The 27,188-nt window shown below is 47.5% G+C and overlaps 1 protein-coding gene across 1 annotated transcript in view; it reads left to right on the top strand.

Annotated features, from left to right (window-relative positions):
- Positions 1–26,112, top strand: part of SYCE3 (synaptonemal complex central element protein 3) — a 75,887-nt gene extending 49,775 nt beyond the window's left edge. The window contains exon 3 of the mRNA XM_063963725.1: positions 25,878–26,112. Coding sequence (XP_063819795.1) covers positions 25,878–26,035 — 158 coding nt within the window. The 3' untranslated portion in view covers positions 26,036–26,112. The remainder of the gene's footprint in view (positions 1–25,877) is intronic.
- Positions 26,113–27,188: the final 1,076 nt, after the last annotated feature.

Raw genomic sequence — 27,188 nt, 5'->3', positions numbered from 1 at the left:
CACCACAATGCAGCACAGATATTGAGCACTGATCAGGGGAATAGAACTGAGTCTGACACTGAGCTGCAAGATACAGCAATGGACTACTGTACTGTACTACTATATACTGGTGGTCACCACAATGCAGCACTGTACTACTATATACTGGTCACCACAATGCAGCACAGATATTGAGCACTGATCAGGAGAATAGAAGTGACACAGAGCAGCAAGAAACAGCAAAGGCCTACCGTACTGTACTACTATATACTGGTGGTCATCACAATGCAGCACTGTACTGCTATATACTTGTCACCACAATGCAGCACAGATATTGAGCACTGATCAGGAGAATAGAACGGAGTCTGACACGGAGCTGCAAGATACAGCAGTGGACTACTGTACTAATATATACTGGTGGTCACCACAATGCAGCACTGTACTACTATATACTGGTCACCACAATGCAGCACAGATATTGAGCACTGATCAGGGGAATAGAACGGAGTCTGACACGGAGCTGCAAAATACAGCAATGGACTACTGTACTGTACTACTATATACTGGCGGTCACCACAATGCAGCACTGTACTACTATATACTGGTCACCACAATGCAGCACTGATATTGAGCACTGATCAGGAGAATAGAACTGAGTCTGACACGGAGCTACAAAATACAGCAATGGACTACTGTACTGTACTACTATACACTGGTGGTCACCACAATGCAGCACTGTACTATATACTGGTCACCACAATGCAGCACAGATATTGAGCACTGATCAGGAGAATAGAACTGAGTCTGACACGGAGCTGCAAGATACAGCAGTGGACTACTGTACTGTACTACTATATACTGGTGGTCACCACAATGCAGCACTCTACTACTATATACTGGTCACTATAATGCAGCATAGATATTGAGCACTGATCAGGAGAATAGAACAGAGTCTGACACGGAGCTGCAAGATACAGCAGTGGACTACTGTACTGTACTACTATATACTGGTGGTCACCACAATGCAGCACTGTACTACTATATACTGGTCACCACAATGCAGCACAGATATTGAGCACTGATCAGTAGAAAAGAAGTGACACAGAGCAGCAAGAAACAGCAATGGCCTACTGTACTATACTACTATATACTGATGGTCATAACAATGCAGCACTGTACTGCTATATATTTGTCACCACAATGCAGCACAGATATTGAGCACTGATCAGGAGAATAGAACTGAGTCTGACACGGAGCTGCAAGATACAGCAGTGGACTACTGTAGTAATATATACTGGTGGTCACCACAATGCAGCACTGTACTACTATATACTGGTCACCACAATGCAGCACAGATATTGAGCACTGATCAGGAGAATAGAACGGAGTCTGACACGGAGCTGCAAAATACAGCAATGGACTACTGTACTGTACTACTATATACTGGTGGTCACCACAATGCAGCACTGTACTACTATATACTGGTCACCACAATGCAGCACAGATATTGAGCACTGATCAGGAGAATAGAACTGAGTCTGACACGGAGCTGCAAGATACAGCAGTGGACTACTGTACTGTACTACTATATACTGGTGGTCACCACAATGCAGCACTGTACTACTATATACTGGTCACCACAATGCAGCACAGATATTGAGCACTGATCAGGAGAATAGAACTGAGTCTGACACGGAGCTGCAAGATACAGCAATGGACTACTGTACTGTACTACTATATACTGGTGGTCACAACAATGCAGCACTGTACTACTATATACTGGTCACCACAATGCAGCACAGATATTGAGCACAGATCAGGAGAATAGAACTGAGTCTGACACGGAGCTGCAAGATACAGCAATGGACTACTGTACTGTACTACTATATACTGGTGGTCACCACAATGCAGCACTGTACTATATACTGGTCATCATAATGCAGCATAGATATTGAGCACTGATCAGGAGAATATAACAGAGTCTGATACGGAGCTGCAAGATACAGCAGTGGACTACTGTACTGTACTACTATATGCTGGTCACCACAATGTAGAACAGATATTGAGCACTGATCAGGAGAATAGAACTGAGTTTGACACTGAGCTGCAAGATACAGCAATGGACTACTGTACTGTACTACTATATACTGGTGGTCACCACAATGCAGCACTGTACTACTATATACTGGTCACCACAATGCAGCACAGATATTGAGCACTGATCAGGAGAATAGAACTGAGTCTGACACGGAGCTGCAAGATACAGCAGTGGACTACTGTACTGTACTACTATATACTGGTCGTCACCACAATGCAGCACTGTACTACTATATACTGGTCACCACAATGCAGCACAGATATTGAGTACTGATCAGAATAGAAGTGACACAGAGCAGCAAGAAACAGCAATGGCCTACTGTACTGTACTACTATATACTGGTGGTCATCACAATGCAGCACTGTACTACTGTATACTGGTCTCCACAATGCAGCACAGATATTGAGCACTGATCAGGATACTAGAACTGAGTCTGACACGGAGCTGCAAGATACAGCAATGGCCTACTGTACTGTACTACTATATACTGGTGGTCACCACAATGCAGCACTGAACTAGTATATACTGGTCACCACAATGCAGCACAGATATTGAGCACTGATCAGGATACTAGAACTGAGTCTGACACGGAGCTGCAAGATACAGCAAAGGCCTACTGTACTGTACTACTATATACTGGTGGTCACCACAATGCAGCACACTGAGCACAGATATTGAGCTTTTCAGGCAGAGAACGTAGCCACGTCCTCTCCGCTCAATCGACAATACACAAGTGAAAATGGCGGCGACACGCAGCTCCTTATATGGAATCCGAATCTCGCGAGAGTCCGACAGCGGGATGATGACGTTTTCCCCCGTTCGGGTTTTTCGTGTTAGGCGGGAAAAACCGAGGCTGCCTCGGACCCGTGTAAACCACGTGAAGTTCGGGGGGGTTCGGATCTCAACAAACCGAACCCGCTCATCTCTAGATTTTATACATCTGTGGCAACGTGTCCTATTGAAACACCTGAATTCACTAATTCTGGAAGGTTTTTAAAATACAATTTCCTTGGCTCCGATGCTTGTCACACCCCACACTTTGGTCCTTATGCTTGCTTCTCCTGACTTGTACTACTCCTCTTCCCTATTGTTATTGGCTTATTTTCAGTATGTATTTCAAATTGCCTAACACCTTTGTATAGCACAGGGAATAAGTGCCATACTGTATTCCTTTGGTGTGACTTTACAGCTTTTGCTGGTTGAAGCATACTTGCCAACATTCTGGCTGTCTCTTACCAGACGAGGCAGCCGGGTCAGCGCAGCATTGGGGCATACATGGCACAGGGGGTCATGGCAGGGGGAAATATTATCCTCTTTGGGGTGGAGCGTGGGGCATAAAAGTGAGATCACGTCATCGTGGCCCCTGCTACACTATGCCAAGATTACTGGCATAGTGGAGCAGGAGGGGTGGGGGGGGCAGGATGACGTGAATCAGCATGAATCGCGTCATCGGCACCCTCACTGCGGGGTAAATATGGCTGCCATCCGGAAGACTTGTCAACTTTTCTGAGTGGCTAGGAGTGCCTACTGGCCATTCCAGGAGAGTAGGCAAGTATGGGTTGAAGCCATCCCATGCTTCTAGCACGGGTAGGCAATAGCAAGGCATGCTGGGAGGTGTTGTTCTACAAGAGGTGGAGGGCCACTTATTGTCCACCCCAGTTCTAGAGACTGAGAGAGATCCCAGTTTGGTGACTCTCCCTTACTTTGCTATTAACAGTATTGTGTCTATTGTGATGCCTATACTTAACTTGGCAATTATCTGGGGAAAGTAGCAATTATTTCTCTTATGTCCTAGAGGATGCTGGGGTCCACATTAATACCATGGGGTATAGACGGGTCCCTTGGGAGCCATGGGCATTTTAAGAGTTTAATAGTGTGGGCTGGTTCCCCCCTCTATGCCCCTCCTACCAGACTCAGTTTAGAAAATGTGCCCGGTGGAGCCGGTCACAGCTAGGGGAGCTCCTAGGGGTTTTTCTAGTTTTACTATTTTTTAAAAGATGTTAGGTACAGGGAGGCTGCTGGCAACAGCCTCCCTGCTTTGTGGGACTTAGGGGGGGGGGGAGTAGGAACCAAGCCTAGAGGTTAATGGTTCTCTATCTCTGCTGACAGGACACTGAGCTCCTGAGGGTGATGATCGCAAGCCCCCGAGGCGACCGCTCACTCCCCAGCACGGCCACCACCCCCTAACAGAGCCAGAAGATAGAAGAGTGGTGAGTATGACACCGGCGACCTGGGAAGCGGGTCGCCGGCGGGAATGGCGGCACAAGGGCTGACAGGCTGCGATCCGGAAGGCTCAGCGGTACATGATGTGTGGCACTGTGAAGGGCGCCCTGGGCCAGCGCAATACCCTACAACTGGTAATATATGCTAACAGGGGCTAATCCCACTGTTAGCAGCTAAATCAATTCATAGTAACATAGTATCTAAGGTTGAAAAAGACAATTTGTCCATCGAGTTCAACCTATTGGTTGTCTCCTATGCAGTTTTCTTTTAGGACTAATTTTGCCTCATGCTGATGTCAGCCATTTTGTTTTAATGACAGCCGTTTTGTTTTAATAACTATAGTGCGTGACTAAGCACCATAACCCTGAATATCCTTATCCATTAGGCATTTATCTAACCCATTCTTAAAGGTGTTGACTGAGTCCGCCGTTACTACTTCCTCAGGCAGGGAAATCCAAACACGTATTGTCCTTACTGTGAAAAACCCTTTTGCCGCATTGTGCAGAATCTCCTCTCCTCTAACCTAAGCGAGTGCCCACGTGTCCTCTGAGCTGATCTTATCAAAAACAGGTCCCGCGCAAGCTCTGTGTATTGTTCCCTTATATATTTGTAGATGTTTATCATGTCTCCTCTTAGTCTCCTCTTTTCCAGTGTAAACATGCCTAGCCTTGCAAGCCTTTCCTTGTATTCCAGCGTCTCCATTACCTTAATTAGTTTGGTTGCCCGCCTCTGAACCTTTTCAAGCTCCAGGATATCCTTTATGAAGTATGGTGCCCAAAATTGTACACAGTATTCTAGATGTGGCCTCACTAGTGATTTATATAATGGCAGTATAACACTCTCGTCCCTTGCATCAATTCCCCATTTTATGCATGCTAATATTTTATTAGACTTCTTTACTGCAATCCTACTTTGGGTACTGCTACTTAGTTTGCTATCTATGTGAACACCCAAGTCTTTACAGAATCCCCTAATATTATCCTATGTAGTATGTAGGTGTTGTTTTTGTTCTTGCTACCACAATGCATTACCTTACACTTGTTGGTATTGAATTTAATTCTCCATTTAGCTGCCCATGCGTCTAGTTTCACTAAGTCGTTCTGAAGAGACTAGGCATCCTCCTCCGTATTTATAACCTTACACAATTTTGTTGTCACAACTGAGGGCTGAGGCTGACTGAGGGAAGCCTCAGTTGTAGAGGCTGGCGTGTAGGTGAACCTTGGAAGTGAGATTAGGTTCCTAGATATGCAGTATGATTATATCACCATGAGCCCGAAGGCGTGACCACAACAACGGAGTAAAATTATAAACAGTTTATTGAACACACAGTATAACTCTTGGCAATGAGATAGCGTCAACAGTGAGTGCAGAATAAATATGCAGTGCAGTTCCTGAGTATGCAATTGGTATTTGAGACTGTGGCTATGCAGAACAAGATCACAAAGTCCTTTTCTAGAATCCGGATTTGGAAAGTCCGTGGCCACAGCTAACCGCTGTAAAGAGGAACAATCAAGTACTGCACAGTAGTTGGTAAACAGGAGACTGGAATAGGCACTGATACACTGAGGTTGAAATATTGTAAATAGAATTGCCGATGTGAGGAAAGCTTTGCTGAACTCACCACTTAGATCAACAGTTCGATGGTGAGCATCGATGGATACTGTGGTCCGATGTTGTGTGGAATGAAATGCTGGACAATATATGAATATCGAGATGAGATGAAGCACCGCTGAAGACAGACGGTAACACCCAACACTGCTGGAAGCTGGAAGCGATGGAACCAGGGCCGGTTCTACACCTTGCGGCGCCCAGTGTGAACGTTTCCACTGGTGGCGCCCCTCCCCGCACGGCAAAACAGTTAGTGCGCGCCGAGGGCACGCATCAAAAAATAGGGGGGTGGCTTCATAGAGGAGGGGGGTGGCTATAGTTATGCCCCCAGATTTGCCCCAAGTAGTTGTGCCTCCCAGTTGATTTGCCCCCTGTAGCTATGCCCCCAGTAGCTGTGCCCCCTGTAGCTGTGCCCTCTGTAGCTGTGCCCTGTTGCTGTGCCCCCAGTAGTTGTGCCCTCTGTTGCTGTGCCCCCTGTTGCTTTGCCCCAGTAGTTGTGCCCTCAGTAGATTTGCCCCAGTAGTTGTCCCCCCTGCTGCTGTGCCCACAGTAGTTGTGCCCCCAGTAGTTGTGCCCTCTGCTGCTGTGCCCCCATTAGTTGTGCCCTCTGCTGCTGTACCCCCTGCGCTGTCAAACACACAAAAAAAACCCCAATACTTACCACTGCCCCACTCCTGCTTCCCGAGTCCCGACCGCTGGTGCTGCTGCTGCTCCGTCTGGCCGCCGCGGCTCTTCTCTATGGGAGAGACATCATGACGTCTCTCCATAGCAGCGCTGCACTGACACTAGATGTCAATAATGACCTCTAGTGTCTGTCAGTGGAGCCGTCTGCAGTGGGCGCCCACACAGTCCACGGCGTCTGCTGCAGCCGGGGAGTGGGGTGCGGGTAGGCGGCGGTGCCTGTGGGGTGCCTGCGGCCGCACCGCCAGGCCGCAGCGCCCTGGGCGCAGGCACTGCTTGCCCGCACCAAGAACCGCTCCTGGATGGAACGCTGGAAGCCAGTGACAAATGTACCTTGAAGCTAGAGAGCGATGCAGTAGTGCAGAGCGATATAGGAATACCGCTGAAGGTGATATGAAGCAACACTGTAGGCAGATGATAAGATCAATCACTGCTGGAAGCTGAAAGCGATGTGAACGACACGCTGAAGCTGGAAGCCAGTGACACTTTACCACAGAAGCTGGAGTGCGATGCTGTAGATGACTGGAAACAATAATGATGCCAGGGTACCGCTGGAAGCTGGAGGCAGAATAGAACCTGCGCTGGAGGCCGGTATCGGGATCGCTGTAGAAAGCCAGGAAGCAGGGCTGGAACAATGCAGGAGTCAGGCTGCACCGCAATATGGTAATTGGTGCCGGTCTCTTGGAGAAGCTGAATCACAGGAGCTGGAATACCTGGAAAGTCAAGCTGAGAATTCACCAAACAGGAGAGACATGTATGCAGGATTGACAACCAAAGTACTGACGATTATCCAGCCCTGGAACAGGATATTTATACCAGCTGGGATAGGCTGGATAATTACACAGAGTCCAGACTGCAGCAGATAGGCTGAAAACAACATGTGATGTAATATAAACATGGCTGCGCCCATGTTAGAAACTGGAGGGAAAGTCTGTTTGTATTCCACATGTGAGAATCAGCATTAATGGCGGCGGAGGCCGCAGAGGGCAGGAGACGCCATACTTTAAACAGATGGATGTTTACTGTAATGTTGCAATGTCAGCGCTTCAGCGATTACAGAGGATCACCTTGAGATTCAGATATGCAGCGCGCTGCCCGCAGACAGCGCAGGTGGAATCTGGGCCTGAAATGCTGGGCCAGTCTCAGGAGGCACTTAGCAGGTAAATAATGGGAGCTGATAACCAAGATCGTGACAGCACCCCCCCTTTAGGAGTGGACCCAGGACACCTCTTAGGCTTATGAGGAAATCTGGCGTGGAAAGCATGGACCAACTTAAGAGCATGGACATCCGATGCATTTGTCCAGGAACGTTCCTCAGGGCCATAGCCCTTCCAATCAATTAGGTACTGAAGATGACCGTACCGGAAGCGTGAGTCCAGAATCTTAGCGATCTCATACTCCACACCTCGTTGAGTTTGAACCTTGGGGAGCGCAGAATGAAAACGATTCAGGATCACTGGCTTGAGAAGAGAAATTTGAAATGTCCTAGGAATCTTCAGGAATGGAGGCAACTTGAGTCTATAAGCAACTGGATTGACGACTTGTTCAATCTGAAATGGGCCGATGCACCGAGGAGCAAACTTCATACTTGGAACTCTTAATCTCAGATTTTTAGTAGACAGCCAAACACGGTCACCTGGTTTGAGGGCTGGAATTGCCCTACGCTTCTTGTCTGCAAACTTTTGGTACCTTGAGGAAGCTTTCAAGAGAGCTGTTCGGATATTCTTCCAGTTTTTAGAAAACTGATGAAAGGTGACATCAACTGCAGGCACTGCTGTTGCTGGAAGCGGTTGAAACTGTGGAACCTTTGGATGGAGACCGTAGTTGGCAAAGAATGGTGTAGAAGAGGATGAAGAGTGGTACTGATTATTATGACAAATTTCGGCCCATGGAAGAAGATGAACCCAGTCGTCTTGAGAGGAGGATATATAAATTCAGAGGAAGGACTCCAAGTCCTGATTCACCCTTTCGGTTTGCCCACTGGTTTGGGGGTGATAAGCTGTGGAAAACTTTAGCTTGACTTGGAGTGCTGAACAGAGGCTTCGCTAGAATTTGGCTATGAACTGGACACCTCTATCAGAGATAATTTCCTCTGGAAGACCATATAATCTGAAGATTTCTTGAATAAAGACTTGAGCCAGTTTGGAAGCTGATGGAAGACCGGTGAGGGGAATGAAGTGAGCCATCTTGGTGAACCGGTCAACTACCACCCAGATGGTATTATACTTGTTACATTCAGTAAGGTCTGAAATAAAGTCCATAGATAAATGGGTCAAGGGGCGATGAGGAAAAGACAAGGGTACCAGTTGTCCAGCGGGCGACTGGTGAGGTACCTTGTGCTGGGCACATTTAGGGCAGGATGCAATAAACTCTGTAATGTCTTTCTTCAGGGTCGGCCACCAGTAAGATCTGGAAATGAATTCAAAGGTTTTCTGAATACCCGCATGTCCGGCAAAGCGAGAGGAATGTGCCCATTGCAAGAGCTTCCTTCTAAGAGCAGGTTTCACAAAGCTTTTCCCTGGAGGAGGCATAGAGTCCACTCTCACGGCGGAGAATGCCACTGGATCAAGAATAGGATATTTACCAGTAGACTCAGACTAATTTTCTTGCTCCCAGGAGCGGGAAAGAGTATCAGCCTTACGATTCTGTGACCCTGGACAAAACGAAAGTTTGAAGTCAAACCTGGAAAAGAAGAGTGTCCATCTGGCTTGACGGGGTTGAGGCATTTGGCAGCTTTTAAGTACAGAAGGTTCTTGTGGTCTGGCAGGATAGTGATGGTATGAGAAGCTCCCTCCTGTAGATATCTCCATTCTTCAAGAGCGAGTTTAATAGCTAAAAGTTCTTGATCGCCAATGGGGTAATTGCACTCAGCAGGAGAGATATTTCATGAGAAGAAGCCACAGGGATGTAAGTGGCCATAATCGGCTCTTTGAGAGAGCACAGCGCCGACTCCAACTGAAGAAGCATCCACTTCTAAGGTGAAGGGTGAGCTGGTATCAGGCTGTTTCAGGACTGGAGCGGAGACAAACTTCTGTTTGAGTAGAGAAAAAGCTTGAGTAGCTTCTTCCGACAACTTGGAGGGATTAGCACCTTTTCTTGGAAGAGCAGTGATAGGTGCTACAATAGTAGAGAAGTCTCGAATGCACCTTCTGTAATAATAGGCGAACCCCAGAAATCTTTGAACACCCTTGAGGGTTGTGGGTATTGGCCAATCACGAATAACCTGGAGTTTCTCGGGATCCATCTCTAATCCAGAACCGGACACGATGTACCCCAGAAATGGAATTGACTTGACCTCGAAGACGCATTTGTCCAATTTACAATAGAGATTGTTGGCAAGGAGACAAAACAGAACTTCCTTGACCCAATGAAGATGCTCCTTTAAATCATTAGCGAAGATTAAAATATCATTGAGGTAGACCACAACATGTCGGTAGAGTATATCACGAAAAATTTAGTTCACGAAATGTTGGAATACTGCTGGAGTGTTACTGAATCCAAAAGGCTGGACAAGGTAATCGTAATGTCCGTCATGGGTGTTAAACGCGGTCTTCCACTTGTCACCCTTCCGGATACAGGTGAGATTGTATGCACCCCTCAGGTCCAACTTGAACAAGATGGTGGCTCCACTGACGCAATCAAAAAGCTCGGTGATGAGAGGCAAAGGATACTGTTTTTTCACTGTGATGTCGTTGAACCCACGGTAGTCAATACAGGGTCGCAGACCACCATCTTTCTTTTTCACAAAGAAGAAGCCTGCGCCAGCCGGTGAGGAGGAAGGTCGAATAAAACCTTTGGCAAGGTTTTCCTTTTTATACTCCTCCATGGAGTGGGTCTCAGGAAGCGACAACGGATAGGTTCATCCTTGAGGTGGAGACTTCCATGGAATGAGATCAATGGGACAATCCCATTCCTTATGAAGAGGAAGAATATCTGCAGAGGATTTACTAAAAACATCAGTGAAATCTTGGTACAGTGGAGGTGGAACATCTGTAGACTTGGAAGAAGAGGTGCTAGCTGGAAGTACCTTTTAAAGGCAAGTCTCTGAACAGGAAGGACTCCATGCCAAGATATGCGTAGTCTTCCAATCAATTTGTGGATTATGGAGACAAAGCCATGGAAGGCCTAGAACCACAGGATGTGTGGCTCTTGGAATGACCAGAAGAGAAATCAACTCGGAGTGAAGAGCTCCTACCTTCAGACGGATATGCATGGTTTTGAGATTAATGACTGCGTCGGAAATCTTGCTGCCATCCACCGCAGTCAGGCATATATGGAGGACGAATGTCTCTCGGTGGGTAGGGACCACCATTTAACGAACTCCGCAGTCATGAAGTTTCCGGCTGCTCCGGAATCCAACAGAGCGATGAGTTTCTTGAAGCGCTGAGAAACCTGAAGAGAAACTGGAAGGTTACAGTCACATAAAGATGGAGAGGAATTCATTACTCCTAGATGACCCTCTCCTGGATTGGCTAGGATTTGGAGTTTCCCTGACGCTTCGGACAAACGTTGATGACATGAGATGGAGCAGCACAATATAAACACAGGTGTTCTGATAAGCGTCTTCTACGCTCTGCAGGAGACAGACGTGAGTGGTTGATCTGCATGGGCTCATCTTTAGGTGGAGATAACTGACGAGGAGGCACAACACTGGAGGTTTTAGGAAGTGTGGACCTCCCTCGTTCAATTACCCTTTCACGGAATCTGAGATCAACTTTGATGCAGAGGGATATAAAGCTCATCAATTTTAGAAGGTAAGTCTCTAGTAGCGAGCTCATATTTAATTCGCTCAGATAACCCGTGCCAGAAAGCTGCGTAGAGAGCGTCATCATTCCATGAGAGTTCAGACGCAAGGATCTGAAATTGTACTAAATATTGACCGACTGTCCGTGTTCCCTGACGAAGCCGAAGAAGATCAGTGGAGGCAGATGTCACACGTCCTGGCTCATTGAAGATGCGCCTGAAGGATGCCACGAAACTTGTATAAGAAGAAAGCAAGACATCAGACTTCTCCCGTAGAGGTGAGGCCCAATCCAGAGCAGGACCACTGAGGAGGGAGATAATGTGGGCAACCTTGGTGCGGTCTGTTGGAAAGTTGCCAGGCTGCAAAGTAATTTCACACTGGTTTAGAAAACCTCGACAGGCTTTAGGGGAACCATCGAACTTAGCTGGAGTCGGTAGATGAATACGACGAGCAGAAACGGGAATGGTGTGTGGGGTTACCACCGCAGGTACTGCAGTCGGCACACTGGATGCCCCTGAACCACGGAGGGTTGTTTGTATCCCATCCAGCCGAGAGGAGAGGTCCTGGAGACAGCGAATCACGTGGCCCCGTGCAGCCTCCTGATGTACAAGGCGGGCTGCAAGTTCTTGCATCGGGCTGGCTGCTTGGGCCTGGTCTCCGGCCGGATCCATATGGTCAGTGCTTACTGTCACAACTGAGGGCTGAGGCTGACTGAGGGAAGCCTCAGTTGTAGGGGCTGGCGGTAGGTGAGCCTTGGAGGTGAGATTAGGTTCCTAAACATGCATTATAATTATATCACCATGAGCCCGAAGGCATGACCACAACAACGGAGTAAAATTATAAACAGTCAGTTTATTGAACACACAGTTTAACTCTTGGCAATGAGATAGCGTCAACAGTGAGTGCAGAATAAAAATGCAGTACAGTTCCTGAGTATGCAATTGGTATTTGAGACTGTGGCTATGCAGAACAAGATCACAAAGTCCTTTGCTAGAATCCGGATTTGGAAAGTCTGTGGCCACAGCTAACCGCTGTAAAGAGGAACAACAAGTACTGCACAGTAGATGGTAAACAGGAGACTGGAATAGGCACTGATACACTGAGGTTGAAATATTGTAAATAGAATTGCGAGGGACTACCGGCACTGGCGTGCGCAGCACATTTTATTAGGGGGTGCACCGTCGGAGGGGTGTGTCTAGCACCGCCTTTTGGGCGTGTCTAGCACCATTTATTGATGGTCAACGAATATAAAATATCCACCTTTGTACCAATCCTAATAAAGAAGATACATTGTCAGATGTTGTGGTGTGCACCAAACACCCCTGATGGCACTCATGCAATTACAGTGCTCCTCCTCAGCCAGGTCTGGCTCCCCCTCTCTTTCCCCTGCAAGCTGCAGCAGCTTACTTACAAGTCAGTCACTCACTGACACTGACAGTCGCAGACTAGTTATTGCTGCTGCTGGAAAAACGAGTGACGTGTCAAAGCTGCTGCCGGCCGTCTGCCAGTATTGAATTTGTCTTCCTAAGAGGAACGCTGGCTGCATGCTGCTCCTCATCAGTGGCTGGCGTTGGCATAGCATAGAAGGAGAGAGTTGGGCGTGTGACGGATGGACGTGCGAGCAGCATGACGTAATCACATCACATCACACTGTTTTTGTACATGGAGGTGGAGCTGGGAATTTGAAAGCCGGTGGCAGTGGCACCCTTGATTAACCCAGGCGTCCGGTCAGTAATGCAGTCCTGCAGGGTGCAGCGCAGAGGGGACAGTAATCAGCCTGCTCGGCAATCGCTGCATCAGGCATGTGAGATCGGGGTGCCAGACATTAGGGGGTGCCTGTGCGCACCAGGCACCCCCCCTGCGCACACCTATGACTACCGGACAGAACCAGTGTGAGGAAAGCTGTGCTGAACTCACCACTTAGAGCAACAGTTCGATGGTGAGCATCGATGGATACTGTGGTCCGATGTTGTGTGGAATGAATATGAATATAGCTGGAGATGAGATGAAGCACCGCTGAAGACAGATGGTAACACCCAAAACTGCTGGAAGCTGGAAGCAATGGAACGCTGGAAGCCAGTGACAAATGTACCTTGAAGCTAGAGAGCGATGCAGTAGTGCAGAGCGATATAGGAATACTGCTGAAGGTGATATGAAGCAACACTGTAGGCAGATGATAAGATCAATCACTGCTGGAAGCTGAAAGCGATGTGAACGACACGGTGAAGCTGGAAGCCAGTGACACTTTACCACAGAAGCTGGAGTGCGATGCTGTAGATGACTGGAAACAATAATGATGCCAGGATACTGCTGGAAGCTGGAGGCAGAATAGAACCTGTGCTGAAGCCGGTATTGGGATCGCTGTAGAAAGCCAGGAAGCAGGGCTGGAACAATGCAGGAGTCAGGCTGCACCGCAAGATGGTAATTGTTGCCGGTCTCTTAGAGAAGCTGAATCACAGGAGCTGGAATACCTGGAAAGTCAAGCTGAGAATACACCAAACAGGAGAGACATGTATGCAGGATTGACAACCAAAGTACTGCAGTGGATAGGCTGAAAGCATGTGATGTAATATAAACATGGCTGCGCCCATGTTAGAAACTGGAGGGAAAGTCTGTTTGTATTCCACATGTGAGAATCAGCAGTAATGGCGGCGGAGGTCGCAGAGGGCAGGAGACGCCATACTTTAAACGGATGTTTACTGTAATGTTGCCATGTCAGCGCTGCAGCGATCACAGAGGAGCACCTTGAGATTCAGATATGCAGCACGCTGCCCGCAGACAGTGCAGGTGGAATCCGGGCCTGGAATGCTGGGCCAGTCTCAGGAGGCACTTAGCAGGTAAATAATGGGAGCTGATGACCCGGATTGTGACATTTGTATTGTCTGCAAAGATTGACACCATGCTCTCTAGACCTACTGTAAGGTCATTAATGAAAATGTTAAACAATAGTGGTCCAAGTACAGACCCTTGTGGCACACCACTTAGCACTTCAGTCCAATTTGAAAATGATCCATTAACCACAACACGTTGCTTCCTATTATCTAACCAATTTCTGAACCATGTGCATATTGTGCTCCCTAGCCCTATTTCTTGTAGCTTATAGATAAGTCGCATGTGTGGTACTGTGTCGAAAGCTTTGGCAAAGTCTAAAAAAGATTATATCCACCTCCTTACCCTGATCAAGGTTCGCACATACTGTTTCATAAAAGCCAAGTAAGTTGGTTTGACATGATCTATCCTTAACAAATCCATGTTGGTTCCTTTTAATGATCTTATTGTCATCAAGGAACTTCTGAATACTATCCCTTAGAATACCTTCCAATATTTTCCCCACTATATATGTAAGACTAACTGGTCTATAATTACCCGGTTCGGCTTTACTTCCCTTTTTGAATATTGGCACCACTTCCGCTATATGCCAGTCCTTCGGAACCATACCCGATATAACTGAATCTTTGAAAATCAAAAATAGTGGTCTTGCTAGTTCAGAATGAAGCTCCATAAGAACCCTTGGGTGAATTCCATCGGGACCAGGTGACTTATTAATCTTTGAATTTTTGAATCGGTCATAGACTACCTCCTCACTCAAATAAGCATTTAGCAGTGGGACATTATTTTTGTTGAGATTGTGTGTTAGACCCTGCATTTGATCTTCTCTGGTAAATACCGTTGAGAAAAAAAAAACTCATTTAGTTTGTTCGCTATGTCATTATCATTTTTGATTAAGACTCCCAACTTATCTTTTAAAGGGCAAATACTCTCCTTCTTTAATATCTTGCTGTTGATGTATTTAAATTTTTTGGGGGGATTTGCTTTGCTTTGCTTTCCTTTGCTACTAGTTTTTCTGTTTCTACTTAAGCCTCTCTAATGTCTTTTTTGCATATTTTGTTACAATCCTTGTTATGCTGAAATTACTCCGCATTCCCTTCAGATTTGTATTTTTTGAATGCTCGACTTTTTTTGGCCATTAGTACCTTTATCTATTTGTTAAGCCACATTGGTTTAGGATTTGTATTCCTTTTTTCTCTTACGTCCTAGAGGATGCTGGGGTTCACATTGGTACCATGGGGTATAGGTGGGTCCACTAGGAGCCACTGGCACTTTAAGAGTTTAATAGTGTGGGCTGGCTCCTCCCTCTATGCCCCTCCTACCAGACTCAGTTTAGAAAATGTGTACGGAGGAGCCGGTCACAGTCAGGAGAGCTCCTAGAGCTTCTTTAGTTTTTTTTTCTTTCTAAGAGTATTTAGGCACAGGGAGGCTGCTGGCAACAGCCTCCCTGCTCCGTGGGACTTCGGGGGAGAGTAGTGTCCAACCCAGAGAGGTTAATGGCCACTATCTCCGCTGACAGGACACTGAGCTCCTGAGGGTGATGATCGTTAGCCACCCGAGGCGACCGCTCACTCCCGCAGAATGCCGCGACCTCCTAACAGAGCCAGAAGATTCCGGTGGTGAGTGTGTCACCGGCGACCCAACTAGCGGGGAGCTGGTGTTAAAGGCGGCAACAGGGTGGGAGCACAGTACTGCCACTGCGCTCCGGAGTGCTCAACAGTACACAGTGCGGCGCTATGAGGGGCACCTTGAGCCAGCGCAAATACCCTAAACTGGTCACTCAGGCTATCAGGGACCTCGGTAACACTGCTAGCACCATACCTCCGGCCAGTATAAAGATTTCAAAGTGTGGGAAGACGCGCCATGTTCAGGGGGCGGAGCTTCTCTTCAGAGCGGACCCAGCAGCTCACCAGCGCCATTTTCTTCCTGCAGATCCATAGACAGAGACGCTGACAGGGAGCGCTGTCCCTCCACACGGCTCCAGCTATCCTGTGCTGTACCAGGGGGTTGTAGAAGGGGGGGGGGGGGGGAGGTGGTAGTTTACTGCGTAGTCTATTAAGGGTACACAGTCAGCGCCAGGTGTTTTAATTTATAACTGCCTAATTGAGCGCTGTGTGTGTGCTGGCTCCAAACTATGTGTTCCTTTGAAGGTACTTGGATGAATCTGTGTCTGACATTTTCCTGTGTGTGTGTGTGTGTGGGTGTATGCGAGTTTCTCACATAGCCATGTCCAGGGACTCTGTGTCTTATGCTGCAGAGGAACTATCTTCTCCAGAGGAATCCATTCCATGTACCCAGGAATGTAAAATCATGTCTCAGACTTCTGAATCTGAGCCACAATGGCTGGCTTCCATTAAGGGAATGATATCTCAGATTTCTACTAGGGTAGCCCATACTGAGACTGAAACTCAGGTTTTAAGGAAATCTATGGAAGTTTGGTCAGGTTCTGTTCCTATTACTTCTAAATCCCCTAGCATATACCCAAAGAAACATGCACTTGCCCAGATTATGCAAGCCGACACGGATACCAACTCTGACACGGCAGACGGTGATGGGAATGTGCTGAGGGGGGCGGCATCCCTTGCAAAGGGGGTGCAGCTCATGATTGAGGCCATTAGGTATGTGTTACACATTACTGAAACACCACCTGAGCAGGTTGAGGAGGCTTACTTCACGGACAATAAGAAAGCCTTGCTAACCTTCACCTGCGTCTAAAGAATTAAACGCATTATTTGAAAAGTCCTGGGAAACCACGGAGAAAAAATTCCAAATCCCAAAAAGGGTTCTTGTTGCTTTTCCCTTTCCTAAGGAAGATAGAAAAAAATGGGAAAACACACCCATAGTTGATGCATCTGTCTCTAGACTGTCAAAAAAGGTGGTTTTACCTGTCCCTGGATCTACCACGTTAAAAGAACCGGCTGATCGTAAGATTGACACTACGCTCAAATCCATATACACTGCTTCAGGAGTGACGTTAAGGCCCACTATTGCCTGTGCATGGATTTCTAAACCCATAGTAAAGTGGTCAGGCACATTACTAGAGGACTTAGATACGATGGATAGAAGTGACATTAACTGTTTTTATGTAACATACAGGATTCTGCGGGTTTCATGGTGAAGTCCATGAAGGACCTGGGTACTCTGAATGCAAGGATATCTTCCATGGCTGTCTCAGCACGCAGGGGACTCTGGCTACGCCAATGGTCTGCAGACTAGGAATCCAGGAGAAGTGTGGAGAACCTACCCTTCACAGGTCAGGCTCTATTTGGGGAAGTGTTGGATGCGTGGATTTCCACGGCAACCGCGGGTAAGTCGACCTTTCTTCCCTCAGCTGCTCATTCTACGAAGAAACCATTTTCTTCATCACCATCGCAGTCATTTCAGACCGCAAAGACAAAGAAGTCAAAGCCGCCTACCACCTTCTTTAGAGGTGGTCGGGCAAAATCCAAAAAGCCTGCACCCACAGGTTCCCAGGACCAGAAGCCTGCTTCTGGTTCCTCAAAATCCTCAGCATGATGGTGGACCGCACAGCCTGGAGAACGGGCTGATGAGTGCGAGAATAAGATGTTTCAGCCATGTCTGGGTGTCGTCCGGCCTGGATCCCTGGATACAGGATATTGTGTCCCAGGGGTACAGGCTGGAGTTTCAAGAACTCCCACCTCACCGATTCTTCAAATCAGGCTTGCCAACTTTACTGACGGAAAGGGCTATCCTACAGGAAGCCATCCAAAATTTGGAAAAGTCAGAGGTCATTATTCAAGTTCCATCTCATATGCAACACATGGGTTACTATTCAAACCTTTTCGTGGTACCAAAACCGGATGGTTCGGCCATACCGATTTTGAACTTGAAATCGTTAAACTCTTTTCTGCTGCGGGGTACACTGGGCTCCACAAGGAAAGACATAGGGGTGCAGAGTAGAATCTTGATCCGAGGCACCACCAGGCTCAAAAGCTTTGACTGTTCCCAAGATGCACAGCTCCGCCTCCTCTATAACCCCGCCTCCCTGCACAGGAGCTCACTTTTGTAGTTGGTGCCGCAGATAGCAGGCACATAATAGATGGGCTGCTCTGGGCAGCCCTAAGAAGAGTTTTTTTAGAAGAAAAGTGAATACTTCAAGGGCTGCAGCAGTGTGTACATGTCTGGAGACATTCACTGCTGCAGCTCCATCTCTCCCCAGCGGCGCTGTACACTCCTGCGCCCTGGTTGCCGGGTAACTACAGCAGGAGGCTCCGGTTTTCTTCTGGTCAGGCACACACGACTGGGGCTGTCCAGGATTGCGTTGCCGCGCTTCGGGAGGTGGTGAGTGGGTCCCGCTCGCGGGACCCGCGCAGTATCGCGATTTAGCGCGGCCGATGTGAGGCGGGCCGCGCGCGCTGGCGGTGGACACTGTGGCAGTACAGGCGATCCCAATAGATCACCAGGGCATGGGTGCAGGTCAGGTTTTCTCTTCAAACCTTTTTGTGTGTAGCCTGCAGTACCAGGTGGTTTTGCCAGTAGTGGGGATAAGGCTTAGACATGGAGCCCCTCCCCCAGCCCCAGGGCGCCATTTCCAGCAAATGTTCCCGCACTGGAGCTGCATATCTGTCTCTCCCTCACTCCCTGTCAGTGTTTGGGCGCCATTTCTCTCAGCTACACTGTTCCTGGGACTGCTTGGGCAAATCCTCCTTTGTAAAGCTGCCTGGTTGTCAGTGCTGTGACTTTACATGAAACTTAAGTATTCTACATGTCACTTATACACTGTTAGTTAAGAAAGAGTGCATTTAGTCAGGGTTCTCTGGTACAAGTACCCTGTGATATACATCCAGTTCTTACTGTGCAGTGTTATATCTATTGATTACAGAGCTATATATATATATATATATATATATATATATATAAAAGCTGGTCCAGTGCAGTATTATTGTTGGTAATAACCTCTGCATTGTATAACTGTGACTATATGTGTGTGCATTAGCTTGTTGGGTGATTTACATTTCGTCTCTCTCTCCACTTGCTATCCCTATATTCTATAACCTGAGGGGGCTTGGTGCGTCAGGTTTTATAAAAATATAGGATATTCACAAGATATACTCTAATACGTATTTTTCTCTGTGATTTTAGTCACCATATCTGTCCTGTATCTCTGCTTGTGCTGACTACACTGTGCAGGCGGTTTGGGCAAGAGGTATTGTGCTGCTGATAATTGTACTGTGTTACCTGATATTGCAAGTTATATCATGTCTGCTTCTGAAGGTAACGGTTCTGGTTAATGGTTGAAAACCACTTCAGATGCCTGGGTACGGGAAGTCGTCACTCAAGGTTACGCCATTGCCTTCAAAAACCGCCCCCCTCATCGATTTTGCCTGACAGACAACCCGTAGGACCAGACAAAGGCAAACACTCTACATTCGGTGGTATAGACCCTCCTGGATACAGGAGTCGTAGTACAGGTGCCTCTTGCTCAGAGGGGCCGGGGGTACTTTTCTCTGCTGTTTCTAGTCCTGAAACCGAATGGGTCCTCTCGGCCCATTCTCAATCTCAAGGCATTGAACAGGTTTGTGAAAGTTTCCAAGTTCCGTATGGAAACCCTTCGCTCTATAGTTCTGGCCTTGGAACCTGGGGATTATATGGTCTCCCTGGACATACAGGATGCTTACCTGCATATTCCTATAGCAGTGTCCCATCAGCAATACCTGAGGTTTGCGATTGGCAACCTCCATTACCAGTTCCGGGTGTTACCTTTTGGTTTAACTACGGCTCTGCGAGTTTTCACCAAAGTTATGGCGGTGATGACGGTGGTACTCCGCCGTCAAGGGGTCAGGATACTGCCGTATCTGGACGACTTGTTGATCCTGGCAAATTCCACAGAACTTCTCCTACGTCATCTGGATATGACTGTCCGGTTTCTACAAGCCCACGGGTGGCTCATCAACTGGAAGAAATCCTACCTGGTCCCTGCTGAGAGCATGGTGCACCTGGGAGCGCTATTGGACACTCACAACCAGCAGTTGTTCTTGTCCCAGGAGAAAGTCCTGAAGTTTCAGGACAGGATTCGTTGCTTCCTTTCTCATCCGCAAGTGTCGATACATTCGGCGATGCAGGTGCTGGGCCTCATGGTGTCAGCATTCGACATGGTGGAGTATGCTCAATTCCATTCTCGCCCTCTCCAGAGGCTGATTCTAGCCAAGTGGGACAGCCTGCCTTACCGGATCAGGTCTCACATGATCTCATTGACTCCGGAGGTCCGTCTGTCGCTGCACTGGTGGCTCCAGGACCAAAGATTGTGCAGGGGCCCTCCCTTCTGGATATCCGACTGGGTCCTGTTGACGACAGATGCCAGTCTAAGAAGTTGGGGCGCGGTGCTGGAGCAACACTCCCTTCAGGGTCGGTGGACCAAGGAGGAATCTCTCCTCTCGATCAACATTCTGGAATTGCGGGCGGTCTTCAATTCGTTGAACCTGGCCCAGCATTTAATTCAGAACCGTCCTGTTCAAGTACAGTCGGACAATGCCACCACAGTGGCTTACATAAATCATCAAGGCGGCACTCGAAGCCGTTTGGCAATGAAGGAAGTCTCACGGAATCTGCAATGGGCGGAACGCCATCTACCGGCCATATCGGCAATATTCATTCCGGGAGTCCTGAATTGGGAAGCAGACTTTCTCAGTCGTCAGGACGTACATGCTGGCGAGTGGGTCCTCCATCCAGAAGTGTTTCAACTCCTAGTGGAAAATTGGGGCCTTCCAGACGTAGATCTGATGGCGTCTCGACAAAATCACAAGGTTCCGGTCTTCGGAGCAAGGACAAGGGATCCTCAAGCAGCATTCGTGGATGCGCTGGCGGTGCCGTGGAGGTTTCGGCTGCCGTACGTGTTCCCTCCGGTGTCACTCCTGCCCATGGTAATTCGGAAGTTCAAGCACGAAAGAGGAATTCTGCTTCTCATAGCTCCAGCGTGGCCCAGACGGCACTGGTTCTCAGACCTGCAGGGCCTATCGTCAGAGCATCCAATTCTACTTCCACAGCGCCCAGACCTCCTCGTTCAGGGCCCCTGTGTCTACCAGGACCTAGCCCGGCTGTCTTTGACGGCGTGGCTCTTGAAGCTTCCGTCTTGAGGGCTAAAGGGTTTTCTGAGGCGGTCATTCAAACTATGTTGCAGGCCCGGAAACCGGCTTCTGCTCGGATTTACCATAGGGTCTGGCATTCTTACTTTGTTTGGTGCGCATCTAACAATTATGACGCTTCCAAGTTTAGTACAGCCAAGTTGTTGGCCTTTCTTCAGCAGGGCCTGGACTTAGGCCTGCGTCTGGCCTCCCTCAAGGTTCAAATATCTGCCTTGTCGGTGTGGTTTCAGAGAAAGATTGCGACCTTACCTGATGTGCATACCTTCACTCAGGGTGTGTTTGCGTATCCAACCTCCCTATGTCCCGCCTGTGGCTCCTTGGGACTTGTCGGTGGTTTTGGAGGCGTTACAAGAGTCTCCGTTTGAACCTCTTAGTTCAGCTGATCTTAAGTGGCTTTCCCATAAGGTGGTGTTTCTGCTGGCTATTGCTTCAGCTAGACGAGTGTCGGATTTGGGTGCCTTGTCTTGTAGTTCCCCATATCTGATATTTCACCGTTACCGGGCGGTTCTTAGGACTCGTCCCGGTTATTTGCCTAAGGTGGTTTCTTCGTTTCACCTTAATCAGGAGATTGTGGTACCGGCCTTTGTCTCCTCCTGATCTGTCTCCCAAAGAGCGGTCTTTGGATGTGGTACGGGCTCTCCGTATATATGTGAAGAGAACTGCTTCTGTTAGGAAATCTGATTATCTCTTTATTCTGTTTGGGTTTCACAAATGGGGCTGACCTGCTCACAAGCAGACTTTGGCCAGATGGATTAGAATGGTGATTGCACATGCTTATGTGAGGGCTGAATGAAAAAAATGAAAAATACCACCTGCGCTCCTTGCTAGTGAACCGGCTGCTGGAACTACAAGTGACTACACCAATCACAAAAAACAATGCCAATAACGAAAGAAGTTCCTGCGCACTAGAAAAGGTATATAATACACCTAATTCAGTGTTGTCAAATCATAAACAATCTTTCTAATCATATGAGAGATGCTTTTTTACAAACAATTCTCTCCAAATAAATAAATAAAGGAAAATATTCTTCTACGTGTTTGAGAGGATGTATAACACACCTTATTTAGGGTTTTAGACAAAGACCCTATCGGTTGAAACGCGTTGGTGCTCTTGGCTGCCCAGGATTTGGTGAAGGTACAGCTCAATAGGGGGAGCTTCATAAATACCCCTGTATGCTATATACTGTGCCTTCCTGGAAGGTCATTTGGGTACGCATTTAAGTGTAAAAATTATGTTTCTGTAATAACCTTGTATAAGTCTGCACTATGATTCCCCATTATTTGTTTTGCATGTACCTTTACTGAGGAGCTTGACAAAGAATCATATATGGTGGGGACGACTTATCACAAGCATTTAGGAGGAGACCAGATAAGAGACTTATTTCATTTTTATTGGACTGATTGACTTTATTTTGGACATTTTAAGCTTCATTGTTACGAGACTTTTGCCTGGTGAAAATTACTTGGAAGAATATATTTCCCACCTAATCTTATCTTTCTGAGATCAGGTGGATTGGTGTTATAATTCTAAAACCCTAAATAAGGTGTGTTATACATCCTCTCAAACACGTAGGAGAATATTTTCCTTTAATTTTTTTATTTGGAGAGAATTGTTTGTAAAAAAGCATCTCTCATATGATTAGAAAGATTGTTTATGATTTGACAACACTGAATTAGGTGTACTATACCCTTTCTAGTGCGCAGGAACTTCTTTCGTTATTGGCATTATGTGAGGGCTGGTCTGTCAGCTCCTGCTCACATTACGGCCCATTCTACTCGGTCTGTTGGACCTTCTTGGGCGGCCCGCCATGGTGCGACCCTTGAACAATTGTGCAAGGCAGCTACGTGGTCCTCTGTGAACACGTTCATAAGGTTCTATGTCTTTGATACTGCCGCTTCCCAGGATGCTTCCTTTGGACGCCGGGTTCTTGTGCCCACTACAGTGCGTCCCCTCCCATAAGGAACTGCTTTAGGACATCCCCTATGTCTTTCCTTGTGGAGCCCAGTGTACCCCGCAGCAGAAAACGAGTTTTATGGTAAGAACTTACCTTTGTTAAAACTCTTTCTGCGAGGTACACTGGGCTCCACAAGGCGCCCACCCTGACGCACTTAGCTTCTTTGGGTTGGTATGGCATTAGCCGCTGACACTTCTCCTGTCGTGAGAGTGTGGTGTATGTGGCTGCTAACCGTTGTCGTCTCTTTTCCTGCTACTGCATTGGGCTGGTTAACTAAAAACTGAGCTCCTGTGCAGGGAGGCGGGGTTATAGAGGAGGTGGCGCTATGCATCTTAGGAACAGTCAAAGCTTTTGAGCCTGTTGGTGCCTCGGCTCAAGATCCTACTCTACACCCCTATGCCTTCCTTGTGGAGCCCAGTGTACCTCGCAGAAAGAGTTTTAACAAAGTTAAGTTCTTACCATAAAACTCGTTATCTGAGGGAGTTCAAATTCAAAATGGAGTCTATGAGAGCGGTGATCTCAGTTTTGAAGAAGGGAGAGTTTCTTGTATCCCTAGATATCACACCTCCACATTCAGATTTGGCCGCCGCATCAGGCTTATCTCAGATTTGCACTGTTAGACAGTCACTATCAGTTCCAGGCACTGCCATTCGGTCTCTCCACGACACCGAGGGTGTTCACCAAGGTGATGGCAGAGATGATGGTTCTCCTCCGCAGACAGGGGGTGAACATAATTCCATATCTGGATGATCTGCCGATAAAGGCATCGTCCAGGGAGAAGTTGTTGCAGAGCATTGCTCTCTCGATTCAACTACTCCAGGATCATGGTTCTACCTGAATCTTCCAAAATCGCCTTTACAGGAGGTTGATGTCAAGTTTCTTACTTGGAAGGCGGTCACACTGTTTGCATTAGCACCTGCAAGACGTGTGTCAGAACTGGGGGCATTGTCCTGCAAGAGCCCCTACTTGATTTTCCAAGAAGATAGATCTGAGCTCAGGACGCGTCAGCAATTTCTTCCGAAGGTTGTGTCGGCTTTTCATATAAACCAACCTATTGTGGTGCCAGTGGCTACTGACTCCTCAATTACCTCAAAGTCCTTGGATGTTGTGAGGGCTTTGAAGATTTATGTGAAGAGAACTTCTCATCACAGAAAGTCGGACGCTCTGTTTGTCCTTTCTGATCCCCACGAGGTTGGGTGTCCTGCTTCTAAGCAGACGATTTCTCGCTGGATCAGGTTTACTATTCAGTATACTTATTCTACGGCAGGCTTGCCATGTCCAAAATCCGTTAAGGCCCACTCTACTCGTAAGGTGGGTTCTTCCTGGGCTGCTGCCCGGGGTGTCTCGGCTTTACAACTTTGCCGAGCAGCTGCTTGGTCAGGGTCGAACACGTTTGCTAAGTTCTACAAGTTCGATACTTTGGCCTCTGAGGACCTAAAGTTTGGTCAATCTGTTCTGCAGGAGCTTCCGCGCTCTCCCTCCCGTACTGGTAGCTGTGGTACATCCCCATGGTACTAATGTGGACCCCAGCATCCTCTAGGACGTAAGAGAAAATAGGATTTTAATTACCTACCGGTAAATCCTTTTCTCGTAGTCCGTAGAGGATGCTGGGTGCCCGCCCAGCGCTTTGTTTTTCTGCAGTTGTTACTTGGGAGGTCATTCCGAGTTGTTCGCTCGCAAGCGGATTTTAGCAGATTTGCTTATGCTAAGCCGCCGCCTACTGGGAGTGAATCTTAGCATCTTAAAATTGCGAACGAAGTAATCGCAATATTGCGATTACACACCTCGTAGCAGTTTCTGAGTAACTTCAACCTTACTCGGCATCTGCGATCATTTCAGTGCTTGTCGTTCCTGGTTTGACGTCACAAACACACCCAGCGTTCGCCCAGACACTCCTCCGTTTCTCCGGCCACTCCTGCGTTTTTTCCGGAAACGGTAGCGTTTTTTCCCACACGCCCATAAAACGGCCTGTTTCCGCCCAGTAACACCCATTTCCTGTCAATCACATTACGATCGCCAGAACGATTAAAAAGCCGTGAGTAAAATTCCTAACTGCATAGCAAATTTACTTGGCGCAGTCGCAGTGCGGACATTGCGCATGCGCATTAAGCGGAAAATCGCTGCGATGCGAAGATTTTTACCGAGCGAACAACTCGGAATGACCTCCTTGGTTCAGTACTGCATTGTTACTTGGTTAAGTACTGTTGTACAGCCGTTGCTGAATTGTTTCAAGCTGGTTGGCTTGCTTTTCTGTTGTTATGTGTGAGCTGGTGTTAATGTCACAACTATTTCCTTCTCTCAAAGTATGTTCGTCTCCTCGGGCACAGTTTCTAAACTGAGACTGGTAGGAGGGGCATAGAGGGAGGAGCCAGCCCACACTATTAAACTCTTAAAGTGCCCATGGCTCCCAAGGGACCCGTCTATACCCCATGGTACTAATGTGGACCCCAGCATCCTCTACGGACTACGAGAAAAGGATTTACCGGTAGGTAATTAAAATCCTATTTGTACCACTTTTCTCTTTGTTTAAAATACTATATTTCCATTTTCCTGTTCTCTTTCCAAATATGATTTTGCATTTTCTTTCTCAAAATAAAAAGCAACACATGATACACAACCTAGTGATGTCTTTATTTGTACCTTGTGTTTGCAATTAGTTAAAGCAACATGGATGGCTTATGACATGGTAACGACTCGCGGCAATCCTGATCTGGTTGAACAAATGAGAAGACTGGAGGAGAGTTTCATGCAGTGCAAGGAGGAGATTGAGAAACACTGGAAAGATATATTAGATGAAAGCAAGAAACCGTCATAGAGAAAGAATGCACCAACATGCTTCTTATTTTTGTCTTATCTGTTCTTTAAGACATTAAATTTGTTTTGAAAAACAAACAGTTATCGTTATTAATTTGATAAATTGTGCTCTCATAAATATTAGCTTGTTATGAAAATGGCTGCCTTAGTTTGGTGAAGACAATAGGGTGGATTTACTAAAGCTTCTAAAGCAATCAAGTCGATGTGTTGCTATACCTCCCAACTGTGCTGATCAGGGCCGTTTCTAGACAATTTGGCTCCCAGTGCGAGATTTCAAAATGCGCCCCTCCCCCCACCCCCACCCCCATTGCTCTAAAAAAAAAATGTGTGCCCCCCCCCCCCCCCCCCCATATAGCCATAAAAATAATGCGCGCGCCATAGGCGCGCGCGCTCCCGACAAGGGTGTGTGGCCTGATTAAAATGGGCGTGGTCTCATTAAAGTGGGCATGGCCTCATCTGATATCATCACACCCACCACAGGGGGGAAAAAATTAAAATAAAAAAGTCCCCTTTTTACACATTACAGCAGGCAAGTGTCCCCATATTACACAGCGCGGCAGCCAGGTGTCCCCATTTTACACAGCGTGGCAGGCAGGTGTCCCCATTTTACACAGTACGGAAGGCAGGTATCCCCATTTTACACAGTACGCAGGCAGATGCCCCCATATTACACAGTAAGCAGGCAGGTATCCCTATTTTACACAGTGCGGCAGGCAGGTATCCCCATTTTACACAGCGCGGCAGGCAGATATCCCCATTTTACACAGTACGCAGGCAGATGCCCCCATATTACACAGTGCGGCAGGCAGGTATCCCCATTTTACACAGCGCGGCAGGCAGATATCCCCATTTTACACAGCGCGGCAGGCAGATATCCCCATTTTACACAGTACGCAGGCAGATGCCCCCATATTACACAGTACGCAGGCAGATGCCCCCATATCACACAGTACGCAGGCAGATGCCCCCATATTACACAGTACGCAGGCAGATGCCCCCATATTACACAGTACGCAGGCAGGTGCCCCCATATTACACAGTACACAGGCAGATGCCCCCATATTACACAGTACGCAGGCAGGTGCCCCCATATTACACAGTACGCAGGCAGGTGCCCCCATATTACACAGTACGCAGGCAGGTGCCCCCATTTT

This window comes from Pseudophryne corroboree, chromosome 3 (genome assembly GCF_028390025.1).
Source record: "Pseudophryne corroboree isolate aPseCor3 chromosome 3, aPseCor3.hap2, whole genome shotgun sequence".
NCBI lineage: Eukaryota > Metazoa > Chordata > Amphibia > Anura > Myobatrachidae > Pseudophryne > Pseudophryne corroboree.
The sequence above is the reverse complement of the archived record's forward strand: the minus strand, read 5'-3'. Positions and strand labels throughout refer to the sequence as shown.